Source organism: Phyllopteryx taeniolatus, chromosome 17 (genome assembly GCF_024500385.1).
Source record: "Phyllopteryx taeniolatus isolate TA_2022b chromosome 17, UOR_Ptae_1.2, whole genome shotgun sequence".
Classification (NCBI taxonomy): domain Eukaryota; kingdom Metazoa; phylum Chordata; class Actinopteri; order Syngnathiformes; family Syngnathidae; genus Phyllopteryx; species Phyllopteryx taeniolatus.
Window position 1 is genome coordinate 18,941,207 of NC_084518.1, and position 12,315 is coordinate 18,953,521.

Here is a 12,315-nt window from a genome sequence, read left to right on the forward strand (position 1 = left end):
AAATGACGGCCAAATAATCGAAAAACAACGTATGCAATACTGCCTGTGATTGACATGAAGACCACCCGACGATTGCAGACTTGACATTGACTGAAAAGCCGGCAAATGAAGATTCTGCAGCACAGTGCAAACAAATGAATACCGCCGAGACAATGAGCCGAGCGGATCTAACAGGGCAGTGAGCAGTATCCATGGCAACAAGAGTCAACATGTTTCCCGCCCTTTCGCCGGTGCACTAATGACCCATCCGTCCCACTTTATACGTATCTGTTGGGAAAAAAACCCAGGATGAAATTGTGCGGGACGAGCAGCTGCTGAGTGTTCCAGCGCTATAAAAACCTGGAATGTTGACACATTTCTTGTACTAGTATGACTTTATTCTTGTGTAATTGCGATTTTTATTCTTGCAACATTACAACTTGATTCCATAAATGCCTTTTTTTTCTGACCCTTTTTTTGACGTTGTGAGAATCGCAGAGTTTGAAGCGATTTTATATATTTTTTATTTTTATGGGTCTACAGGCAAGTCCGAATTTAGAGTTGTGCATGCATGCTGGGTTGTTTGCTCTGTTTGTATGTGTTGCTGCTTCATGTGTGTTAAAGTAGGTTTCTAATTACCGTAACATCTAGGCTAATTTCTATTAGCCCATCAATGGTGTTTCGCATTATATGTTAGCTTTAAGCTAGCGGACTAGTCAGATGAAACATATCTACTTTTTTATCATGTATCATATAGCGCTGAAATATACTGCGTTTTTTTTTTTTCGTAGTTTTTTTTTTTTTATAATACTATCCAGCCATCCATTTTCTGAGCCACTTATCCTCACAAGGGTCGGGGGAGTGCTGGAGCCTATCCCAGCCATCATCAGGCAGGAGGGCACAGTTAAACAAACAACAATTCGCACTCACATTCACACCTACGGGCAATTTAGAGTTGTCAGTTAACCTACCATGCATGCTTTTGGGATGTGGGAGGAAACCGGAGTGCCCGGAGAAAACCCACGCAGGCACGGGGAGAACATGCAAACTCCACACAGGCGGGGCCGGGGATTGAACCCCGGTCCTCAGAACTGTGAGGCTGACGCTCTAACCAGTCGTTCACCGTGCCGCCTTTTTAAATGCTATTACGATTTTATTTTAGTAACATTAAAACTTTTGTCCGTTGATATTACGTTTTTTTTTGCAGCTAATATTTGTATTATATGTTTGCATTAAGCTTGCGGGCTTTCCTGAAATGAAATAGTTTTATTTCCAGTAAATTATGTTTCAAAACCGGTTGAGGGTTTCCATCTTTTTGGAATGCATTAGGCGCAGTTTGTTTGTTGTGGTCGTTGTGGTGATGTTGATGCAGTACCCCTGCTGTCTGTAGTTTTCACCTCTCTTCCACTTCCACTTTTTTTCGTGCTTTTTGCTCTCCCAAAGCCCCTCCGGCTTCCAATTATCACTCATTTATTCTGTAATCTCTCCATCCAGGCGTAGCCTTGGTCCGCCTCCATATGGCCCAGGGCTGGGGTCGGGGGACGGGGGGGGGGGTGGGGCCAGCTGGCCCTTTCCTACAATGTCCGAACTGGCCAGGTTATACACACGCATGCACATGCGCACACACGAAATTTAGGACAGCGCAGCACATACCTGGCAACCGGTCAAGAACCTGCATAAAGAATGCCAGCGGAGCGAAAGAATACAGGTCTAATTGGACGTGGGCTACCTTCAAAATGACCTGTTTCCACACAGGGTGTACTCGCATTCATGCATGCAATCCCCGTGTTAATAGGAACACTCTAAATTCAACGTAACCGGATGGGACGGTACCATTTTTGATTCACAGGTAAGGAGGGTGGAACGGTTTCATTGCGAATCTAACAGCAAAAAGAGAAACTAATATGTGAAAAAGAATGTGTTTGTGCATTCGTATATTAGAAGGACACTTTTTGGTTCATGGAAAATGATGAGTGGCATGAAGCATGCTCTATTGGGTTGAGATCAGGCGACTAACTTGGCCTTTAAAGAATGTTCAATTTGTTTGCCTTGAAAAAGTCTCGGTGCTTTTGCTTTTGTCTTAGTAAGTGAAAGGCATGCTCGATTGGGTTGAGATCAGGTGACAGACGTGGCCGTTGCAGAATATTCAAATGGTTTGTTCTATTGGGTTAATGCCAGGTGAGCATTTAGGCCATTAAATAATATTCAATTGTTTTGCCTTGAAAACATTTTAAATTGGTTGGTCTTTCTGCCTTCACTTTTGTCCCTAGGAAGTCAAACGCATGCTCGATTGGGTTGTCAACAGACTCTGAAAGGCACAAATAGAAAATACGTCTACAATATCTACGTAGCACATTCACAAAATATTGACTTCAGGATCAACACATCTTTATTGAAGCTTTTGTTTTTAGCCGGTTGAAGTTATGCATTGGCCGACAAATCGGGACATGATCTATCTTACTGCCAATGACGTTTAGAATCAATCTATGCCTGCTTTTTAATGGCTTTTTACGCAAGTACTTTATTTGTAATGGCGCACGATTTCTTCTGTGAAAGTATTATTTTTACATGAGTGGTGGAATGATTTAGTGCATCTTACACCTCCGCAGTCTTCACGTCACTTCGACTGAGGCTCATCTGTATGGAAGCCCATTCGGCGGAGATATGAGCCACTCGTGCACGGGACGATACAGTCCAAATGAATTCATGAATGAGGGATCCCTCCGCCCCCCACCCATACTTCATCTTCCCCTTTATGCATTCATTTTCCCCGGCGGTTTTCTTTTGGCCACGAAAGCCCAGAAAACCAGCAACGCGATCGTTTCCATACTGATCGATGGAGGAGGATCCCCCCCCCCCCCCCCCCCCCCCCCTCCCCCCCCCGGTCTCGGCGCCTTTCATGCAAAAGCGGTGAGACTAGTGAATATGCCTACATGTTGCTGTATGCATTTCATTTTCAAGGGTGATATACTCAGAGAGAGAAGAGATTTCGTCCCACAATGCCTCCCGCGTGTGCTATCCGTCGATATTTATGAGAATCATAGTGTGGTCTCGTGTATATACATTTGTCTAGTGACATTTGAAGACTTTGATTTCAGAGGTTTTGAAAAAGCATACGTTTTCTGCGCCTCGCTGATACTTGATTTTCGCTTACTAGAGCCAAAAGTGAAGACAGAAAGACCCAATAACCAATTTTTGAAAGCAAATAAATGGACTATTCTTTTATGGTCAAGACCTGAACTAAATCCAAAAGAGATTTTTTTTTTTTTTTCAGAGTAAATGTAACAGTATTGTACTTCAAAGTGGAATACAACTGAACTGTACTTAGGAAATATACTGGACTGGATTAAAAAAAAAAAAAAAAAAAAAAGCTGAAACCAGAGTAACATTATTAAGTGTGAACATTTAATTCAGTGATTCCTCGCGTATGGAAGCCTGCCTACCACACTTTGAGAATCACTGCAACCGAGCATGATTTTAATTGGCAAAAGACAAAAAAGAAGAGAGTACAAGCCCCAAACTGAAGAATATTCAAAGGCAAACAAATTGAGTATTTGTCAATAGCCAATTGGTCACCTGACCTCAACCCAGTAGAGAATAATTCCCATTTACTGAAGACAAAAGTGAAGACAGGAAGAGACAATCCACAATCTGCAGAATTTTTGAAAGCAAAGAAATGGAATAATCGTCATTGGCCAAGTCGATTTGATCATTGTTTGATATATAGTTAGTACTTAAATTAGTGAGTAGTAGCGCTAGCTTGCAGCATTACACACAAGCCGCATTACCGATTTCCACGAAACTTTGGAGAGGAGTGGCACGCATCATGACATTTTTGCCGTAGATTAATTTTCACTTTCTGCCATTTCAGTCAATAGTACAGTCCAAATCAAAATGGCGTGACACTTTTTTTTTTCATTTAGCCTTGGCGGAGTTCTGCGCTGTACTGAATGGTTGCCGTCATTGTCCTCCCGCGTGAAAGATTACTGCATATTCAGCCAGATAGAAAGAAGGGGGGAAAAAAAGATTCGATAGCAAGTGTCGGATGAGCGCGGAGCTATAAAGCAAATTCTCCTTCCGCTCAGCACACCAGTCATGGCCGATTTGCCGTGCGAAAGTGTAATTCCTCTGGTGAATTACCACTCCTCGACCTTTCGCGGCATTACTAAAGGGCACTTTCACGCATAAATTTCCCACGGAGTGGCGGCCAGGCTTCTTTATCACCGCCGGAATGGATGCCGAATCACCGCTGGTGTTTCCTTTGAGTCCGTATAAGCCCTAATAAATGCACTATTGTCGCGAAACCTGTTGATTAATGGTGTCGTTTATGCGGGTTTACGGGCCGTTCCACAACCGGAGGACAATTTAGGCAACATTTTTTGAAAAATGGACCATTTACTTTAGAATGTTTTTGTAACGGTTTCCAGACAAATTGGTAATAAACCATCAAATAATTGGATTCGTCCAGCTCAACCATCAAACGATACACATTTTACGTTTTTAAACAATGTCACTGAATAAATCCTTTATAAATGAATAACGAAAGTACATTTGTATTTGAATACTAATTTAATTTTAGTATGAGTTGTTTTTCTCAACAATACATGCTAGTTAATCTAATTTTCCTCACGGGATTAAATATCTATCTATCCATCTATCTATCTATCTATCTATCTATCTATCTATCTATCTATCTATCTAATCTCTTTTAGTTACTTGCTATGCTAATTGGTCATGAACATAGCTGTATAATAAAAAAAGGAATAACTGAAATTAATGTTTTTGTCTGATAGTATAATTATCATGGTTGCATTGTTTTGAGTGACGCACTCCATTACGTCTGAAAATATTGGAAAAAAAATATGAAAGGCATAGCTTGATGATGTCATTCCTACTGAGTCATGTAGCTCACTTTTTTTCCCCTTTCTCAAAATGGCTAAAATAGTAACACGGTTGTGTATGTCAAGAGAACTTCAGAGCATAATTAGTACTATTTAAAAATGTGTCTCTGATCAAATAAATTGTCTTCACAACTACAAGGAAGACATCAACAACAACAAAAATACAAAAAAAGCCAATTTTAAACTTGTTTTGTCTATTATGATATGGGAGAAGAGGGGAAAAACCCCATTTTAGGAGGATACTAAAAAGTTCTTTGATATTGGAATTAATATTTAGGAAACATTTGGAGTGTAATTTACACAAGACGTGCATGTTTCCATATTCTGTCAAAGGATTATTTGAAATTTCATAAGGGGGGGGGGGGGGGGGAGTTGGGGACAGACGATGTCCTCCACTTCTGGAATGCACCAAACATTCAGTTCATTTTGTGAGCATGGCCACACACACAAAAATGTAATTATTTGAAGCGTTTAGGGCTAAAAGTGATGATCATAATGATGATACTAAAAGCCTCTGTACCGGTTGCTGCTCAGGTTGCAATTTAGCGCGTAATGAGTCGGAAGCTGGAGGGAAATGTACACTACGGCCTCCACTCCCAGGAAGGTGTGTAAGTCACCGGCTCGTCGTGGGGGTAATGTTTAATTGGCCCCCATTTATCGACCTTATCTGCAGCGGAACAGAACCAGCGGCAATGCGTCGGCGAACGGCCATCGGGCTCTATTAAAAAACACACAGTTGTATCCCAAACAGCGGTAAGCCACGTTTGTATTGGAAGCCAGTTTATAGCTCGATAGACCTTTTTCGCCATGACGTCACGTACTGCCACAATAGTACAGCGTGACAGCTGAAAAGAAGATGTTACGTGAGGTAAACAGCGGCTGGAATGTACATTTCAAACAGGTGAATTGATTCCGACATGGTGGAAACTCAGATATAGTTAACATGATCGTTGAGGGACTGGCTAATGAGTTTTCTGTTGCTCGGATAAGTGGCACGAATGTGGATGACGTCCAAACCATTTGCTTCCAGTGGTGTCACTAGGCCTATTTTAGGGGGCTGAGACCCCCCTAAAAACTTCTTAAGCCCCCCCCCCCCCTCCAAAAAAAAAAGATTTGGTTTTATGTGTTAATGCCGAAGTTTTATAGTTGAGTAGATGAGAAAATACGATATTTAGTCTAAACTTTTGGAATGTAAACACTCACAGAGATTTATGCATTAATTTGACCTTAAATAATTGGGGTTGTGCCCTCTCTACATTGTATGGCAAAGATGAAAACCTGACCCCTAGCCCCCACTAAACCCCCTGTGATGATCCATCATTGTCTCAAGCTGAAGCCCATTTTCCCCCTCTGACATTCTTAACAAATCCACATTCATAATCGAGGGTCCCTCCAACACGCACGCGAGCGAACGCCTCGCCCCGGTTAATCCAGACCTCTGGACGCTCAGCAGGGAGAAGAAAAAAAAAATCTTTATCGCCGGAACCTCATGGTTGTGACAATTCAATCGGTTCAGTGTCTCCACTGACATGAATTATGGATGAGTCTGGGATCTCTGGGATTTATGACCGCAGGCTTCGGAAGAAAATCATGAAAAAACGAGGAAAGCCTGACCATGATTGACTTGATGGGGAAATGACTGATTGATTGAATGACTGTCTTTGACTCGCATAAATGCCTCGTGCTATTTGAATGGAAAGGCATCAGGCACTGACTGAGCAGCAGGAAACTGGCGGAAAAGATGAGAGCGATCTTTCGCAATAAAAGATTCATGCCGAAGCAAGGAAGTGGGAGAGAAACAGTGGGGAGAAAATGCCCCTCTCTAAACCTAGTACAATCTGGTAGATTATTTTTTTTTAACACAATCATTGTTATTATTATATTTTTTATTTTACATTTTTAGCCATTTATGTGTGCATACTTTGGGCCTTCCACATTCAAATGTTAGCCTATATATTGTAAATAATTATAATCATATGAAAAATAATAAATACTACAGCTGCAGTTGGTGCTAAGAGATGTTTTTTTTGTTATATTTGTTTAAAGTTTTTTTAATTATATTTTAATCAGTGAAGTTCACATTTAATTTGGTTACCACCAACATAGAAAAAAATATATAAATACTCTCTATATTATATATATATATATATATATATATATATTTGGCCTTTTCGACCACCACAAAAGAAAACATACATATATATAACTATAAAATATGATATATTTGTAGTAATATAAACATGAAAATGTTTTAAAGTATAGTTATTAAAATAGTAAAGTATCTTCACCCACACCATTGGCCTTAAAAATAAAATGAAAATTAATTTATGACAATCGTCACAAGTTATCAAGCTGACAGATATTTTTCTTTATTTTTTTGGTACATTTTTCTTTTGGTAGTTTAGAAATATATATATTTTAACCTTTGGGGTTTCATAGTTTTGGCCACCACTGACAAAAACAAAGAAAGATATATTTAAAAAAATAAAACATAGATAATGAAAAGAAATGCTCATGAAAATCTTTACAAGCTATCACGCCACAGTAAGAGGTGGCGCTGTAACATGTAACCATAAATCCATTTTAGCCAATCAGACTTCATTTTCTGGAAAAAAATCCAATATTAATGGGGCATTCTTACGTCTAATAATATAAAATAATGGAAGTTGACTACTACTGAAGTGTTGTGATAATACTACTAAATACGTTGTTAATTAATTAAACCACCCAGGAGAAAACGGTACACCATATGACGTCATTAAAATGCCATACTAGGCAACATATTGCCTCGGGTTTCGGTTTTCCAGAGGTCGTTGAAGTTTTTTTCCCATTGTTGTTTTATTGTGGAAAAACACTACCGGAAGTGACGTCTGCTTCCGAGCGCCTATTACTTTGAAAGCGCTGCGCGTCGGCGTCTTGTCTCAGAGTGAAAGTTGTCCACAGAGGAGAGAGGAAAGGAGGAGGGAAGAGCAGCCAGACAGTCAGCCGGGGCTCGGTCACTTCCTCACGGCCACCGCTGCTACGTTCCCTCGGCTTGTTGTCCTTCTCCCAGCGATGAGACGGAAGGAGAAGCGGCTGCTGCAGTTCGCCGGGCTGCTCATCGCGGCTCTCCTTTTCCTCCCCAACGTCGGTCTGTGGTCCTTGTACCGCGACCGGGTGTTCGACAGACCGGCGGCCACCGCGGCGGACGGACCGGGCGGCGGCCAGCAGACACAGGTGAGAGGGGAGCCGGAAGTCCCATCTTTGTGTGGTTCGTGGCCGAAATCGGGGAACTCTCCATGGTGAACCATGGAACACTTTCACCCACTGGCCACGATATTAGGTACACCTTAAATGTGATCCAATACGAGATTAATGAAGAAAAGTCAGACTTTTTTGCTTCTTTTTTTCGGGGGCGGGGGTAATGTTTGTTGTATAATTTACATACATTTTTATTTACTGGCACCTATTCCAGCTGACATCGGGCAAGAGAAGCGGGGTATCAAATAATTGTCCATTCATTTCTGATAACTGGAACTTGACTTAATGATAAGAGAAGCGGGGTCCACCCTGGGCTGTTATGCATCCATCAATTTTCAGTCGCACTTGTACTCATTAGGTTCTATCCCAGCTGACTTTAGGCGAGAGAAGCGGGGTATCAAATAATTGTCCTTCCATATCTGATACCTGGAGCTTATTCCAGCAAAATTTGGGCAAGATAACTGAGTTCCACCCATTTTCTATACCACGTGTACTTATTAGGGTAGCGTGTAAGCCTGTTGACTTTAGTGAGAGAAGTGTAATATTGAATAATTTCCAGCGATTTTTAATAACTGGAGCCTATTCCATCTGACTTTTGGCGAGAGAATGGTAAATGGACTGCACTTTATCAACAGTGCAATATCGAATAATTTCCACCCATTTTCAATAACTGGAGCCCATCTCAGTTGACTTTTGACAAGAGAAGCGGGGTCATCCATCTATCCATTTTTTTGTATTGCCGGTACTCATAAAGGTAGTGGGTGAACGAGAGCCTTACCCAGCTGACTTGGCGAAAGAAGCAGGGTATATAAATTCCTTCTGTTTTTGATGACCGGAGCCTATCCTGGCAGACTTCTGGTGAGAGAAGTGGGATCTCAAATCATTTTCATTCCATATTTTCAGCTGACTTTTGCCAATAGAATCAGTGTATCAAATAATTTCCATCCATTTTCAATAACTGGAGCCTATCCTGGTTTACTTAAATTAGGCGAGAGAAGTGGGGTTCACCCTTGTCTGGGACAAAACATTAGAAACGGCAGATTATTATAATTTTTTTTAACTAATAAGGAAAAGCAATAATTTCTTTAGTCAATTACTGACTGCTGTTGAACACCCTGGAGCATTAGTTATTGAGCCGTTTACTGTAGCCTGTATGTTTTTAATGACGAATAATGAAAATGCTCCACAAAAAGTGCAGTTTATGAATGTCTTTCCAAATGGGAGTCGGGCGTGACCTTATCCCTAATAACTCTTTTAACGGCGCACATCTCATTTTTATTGAAAGTGTGGAACCAATTTCATTAACTTCCCGGAAAAAGAATTTTTTTCTTTTTCCCCGCTAAAGATTGCCTCGGTGGTCCCTGGTGATTTTTAACTGCCTTCATAGCTAATTTACGTGATATGCCATCACAGCAGAATTGATCCATTTATCAATTGGCAGGTATTCATAAATGAGCTTCTTTTTTTTTTTTTCTTTTCTTTTTTTAGGAACTCGCAGAGATTCCCACAGTTAAATTAAATCTGGGTTTTTTAATTATTTCCGCACAATGGCATGCACTACTTTAATTTGGATCCGTTTAGAACTTTTTTTTTTTTTTTTAACTCCACAGAAACTTCTCCATTGTCATTTAAAGTCAGACAATGATAGTTTGACGGGCTTCCTATGGAAAATGTGATAATGAAATAGTCTGCAAACATGTTGAACTGGAGTGGACTATTTTGTTGCAAAGACAATGTAGCGTTACGTAACAGCGCAATCAACCGTAACAGAGTGCCTGTGAAAATGCATAAAAATACGCTAATTAAACGCATATTGATGATTTGAAAATTCAGCTCAGTGTAATGTGGTGTAGCAGTGTTGCGTAACAGCATGACCTAAGAGTGTAATGTAACATGCCAACGTAACAAGGTAACATAATAGTTGAAGAACATAACAGTACAATGTAGAAATGTATCATAACAGAGCAATGTAATGCAATAGTGTAATCTAATAGAGTGAGGTAACAGTGTGACAGCATGACGTAACATAACAATACGTTGATGTAACAATGTAATAGCGCAATGTAGCAGCGTAATGTAACAGCGTGGCATAAGAGTGTATGGTAACATCGTAACGTAACAGTATAACTGATAAGCGTAACCTAACAGCATAACGTAGCAGCCTAATGTAACAAGGTAATGTAACATTGTAACAATGTAACAGCACAATGTGGCAATGTAATGTAGCAGTGTCATGCAACAGCGTAACATAAGAGTCTATCGTAACAGCGTAACATAAAAGCGTAATGTTATAGCATAATTTAACATATCAGTGCAATGTCGTAGCGCATTGTAGCAGCATAACATAGCACAGTGTAGCAAAGTAATGTAACAGCATGATGCAAGAGCGTAACATAACAGCCTAACATAAGGTAACGTAACAATGTAACGACATAACAGTGCAATGTAACTGCATAACGTGACATCGCAACGTGGGAATTTAACGTCAGAGTTTGACGCAACAGCGAAACGTAATAGCCTAATGTAACAGCCTATAGTGTAACAAGGTAAAGTAACAGTGTAACAACGTCACACCATAATATAGCAGCGCAAAGTAGTAATGTAACATAAGAGTGTAATAATATAAGTGTGACACAATAGCGTAACGCAACAGCGTAATGTGACGGCGTAACGTAAGAACATAACATAACGGTGGAACGTAATGGCGTAACATAACAGCATAACGTAACAGCGTAATGTAATGGTCTAAAGTAAGAACATAACATAACGGTGCAAGGTAACGGCATAACATAACAGCATAATGCAACAGCGTAATGTAACGGTGTAACGTAACGGCGTAACGTAACGGCGTAACGTAACGGTGTAACGTAACGGCGTAACGTAACGGCGTAACATAACAGCATAATGTAACAGCGTAATGTAATGGTGTAAATTAAGAACATAACATAACGGTGCAACGTAACACAACAGCATAACACAATAGCGTAACGGAAACGTGTAACGCAACAGCGTAACACAAATGCATAGCAGTTGGCATAACATAACAGCGCAGTATAGAGTGGCTGTTGCTCAGTTTGTAGAGTGGATCATCCATTGACCGAAGGGTTGGCGATCCAAATCCCGGCTCCAACTGTCCACTGTCGAAGTGTCTTTGGGCAAGGCACTGACCTCTAAGTTGCTGCCAGTGGGCCTGGCAGCACCCAGCATGGCAGCAGCCGCCCATTGGTGTATGAATGCGTGCGCATCTGGATGAATGCGTGGATGAATCTGTAAAACGCTTTGGGCACCGATGGTGTGGATAAAGCGCAACATAAGTGCATGACGCAACAGCAACGCGCAGTGGTTGGTGCAGAAAATGTTGACGTGCTTTTTTGTGATTCAAAGTCGTTTCGAGCAAAGTTTGAGGCAGCTTTTAAAAATGTTGCTTTGCCAATTTGGGAATGCTAAAGGTCAGAGGGGTTCTTGTTACGTTACAATTGTTATTGTCAGTGAAGGGTGTGCCTTTGGTCGTGGCTTGGCCAACATCAACACTCATTTTCTAGTCGGCTGCTAAGATGTTAAAGACATTTAAAAAAATAAAAAAAATAAAAAAAGCCTAATTCAGACGGAAGACTCTGCTCGGTGAAAGCCCCCCCCCCCCTTAGCCCACTCCCCCGGGGGCGACAGCGTATGAACGTAGTTCCTCAGCATTCTATTTCATCTGGCGTATCAGGCCGCGTCTCGTCGCGTTTAATCCGCTCTGATCTCGCTCGGCTGCTTTCCCGCGCTCGCCGTGTCATCTTCGAGTGAAGCAGACGCAAACCAACAAGGGGAAGCAAATGTGCTCTACAAACGGCACTAACAAGAGTTATGTGGGAAAAGGCTGAATGGGATTAGCGTATTGATTTTTAAAAAAACATTTTTTTTTACTAGCTACTCCACTGAAGTCGTACCGGCCCACCGGGATCAGCCAAACACAAGGCGGAGACGCGCCTTTTGTTCCTAATTTGTCTTTTGTTGCGTTGTTTACAGAACGTCAAGCAGAACAAAAGATGAATGGCAGCGATGGGAATCCGCTGTTTAAAAGTAGCCGAGCAGGGAAATTTCAACGTAAAAATGGACATAACGCTTCTATTAAGGAAAAATTTCCCCTGGAAATTCATTGGTTAGTTGTTCAGTTTCCCAAATATACGACGCAAAAAAAAAAAATGGGTAA

At 41.0% G+C, this 12,315-nt stretch overlaps 1 protein-coding gene across 3 annotated transcripts in view; it reads left to right on the forward strand.

Moving 5' to 3' along the window:
• Positions 1–7,785: 7,785 nt before the first annotated feature.
• Positions 7,786–12,315, forward strand: part of LOC133467463 (polypeptide N-acetylgalactosaminyltransferase 10-like) — a 30,646-nt gene continuing 26,116 nt past the window's right edge. For 2 of the 3 annotated variants that reach the window (XM_061752356.1, XM_061752355.1), the window contains exon 1: positions 7,787–8,096. In XM_061752356.1, coding sequence (XP_061608340.1) covers positions 7,935–8,096 — 162 coding nt within the window. In that variant the 5' untranslated portion in view covers positions 7,787–7,934. Of the gene's footprint in view, positions 8,097–12,315 lie in introns of all 3 variants that reach the window. The other variant, XM_061752357.1, reaches the window with a different exon arrangement.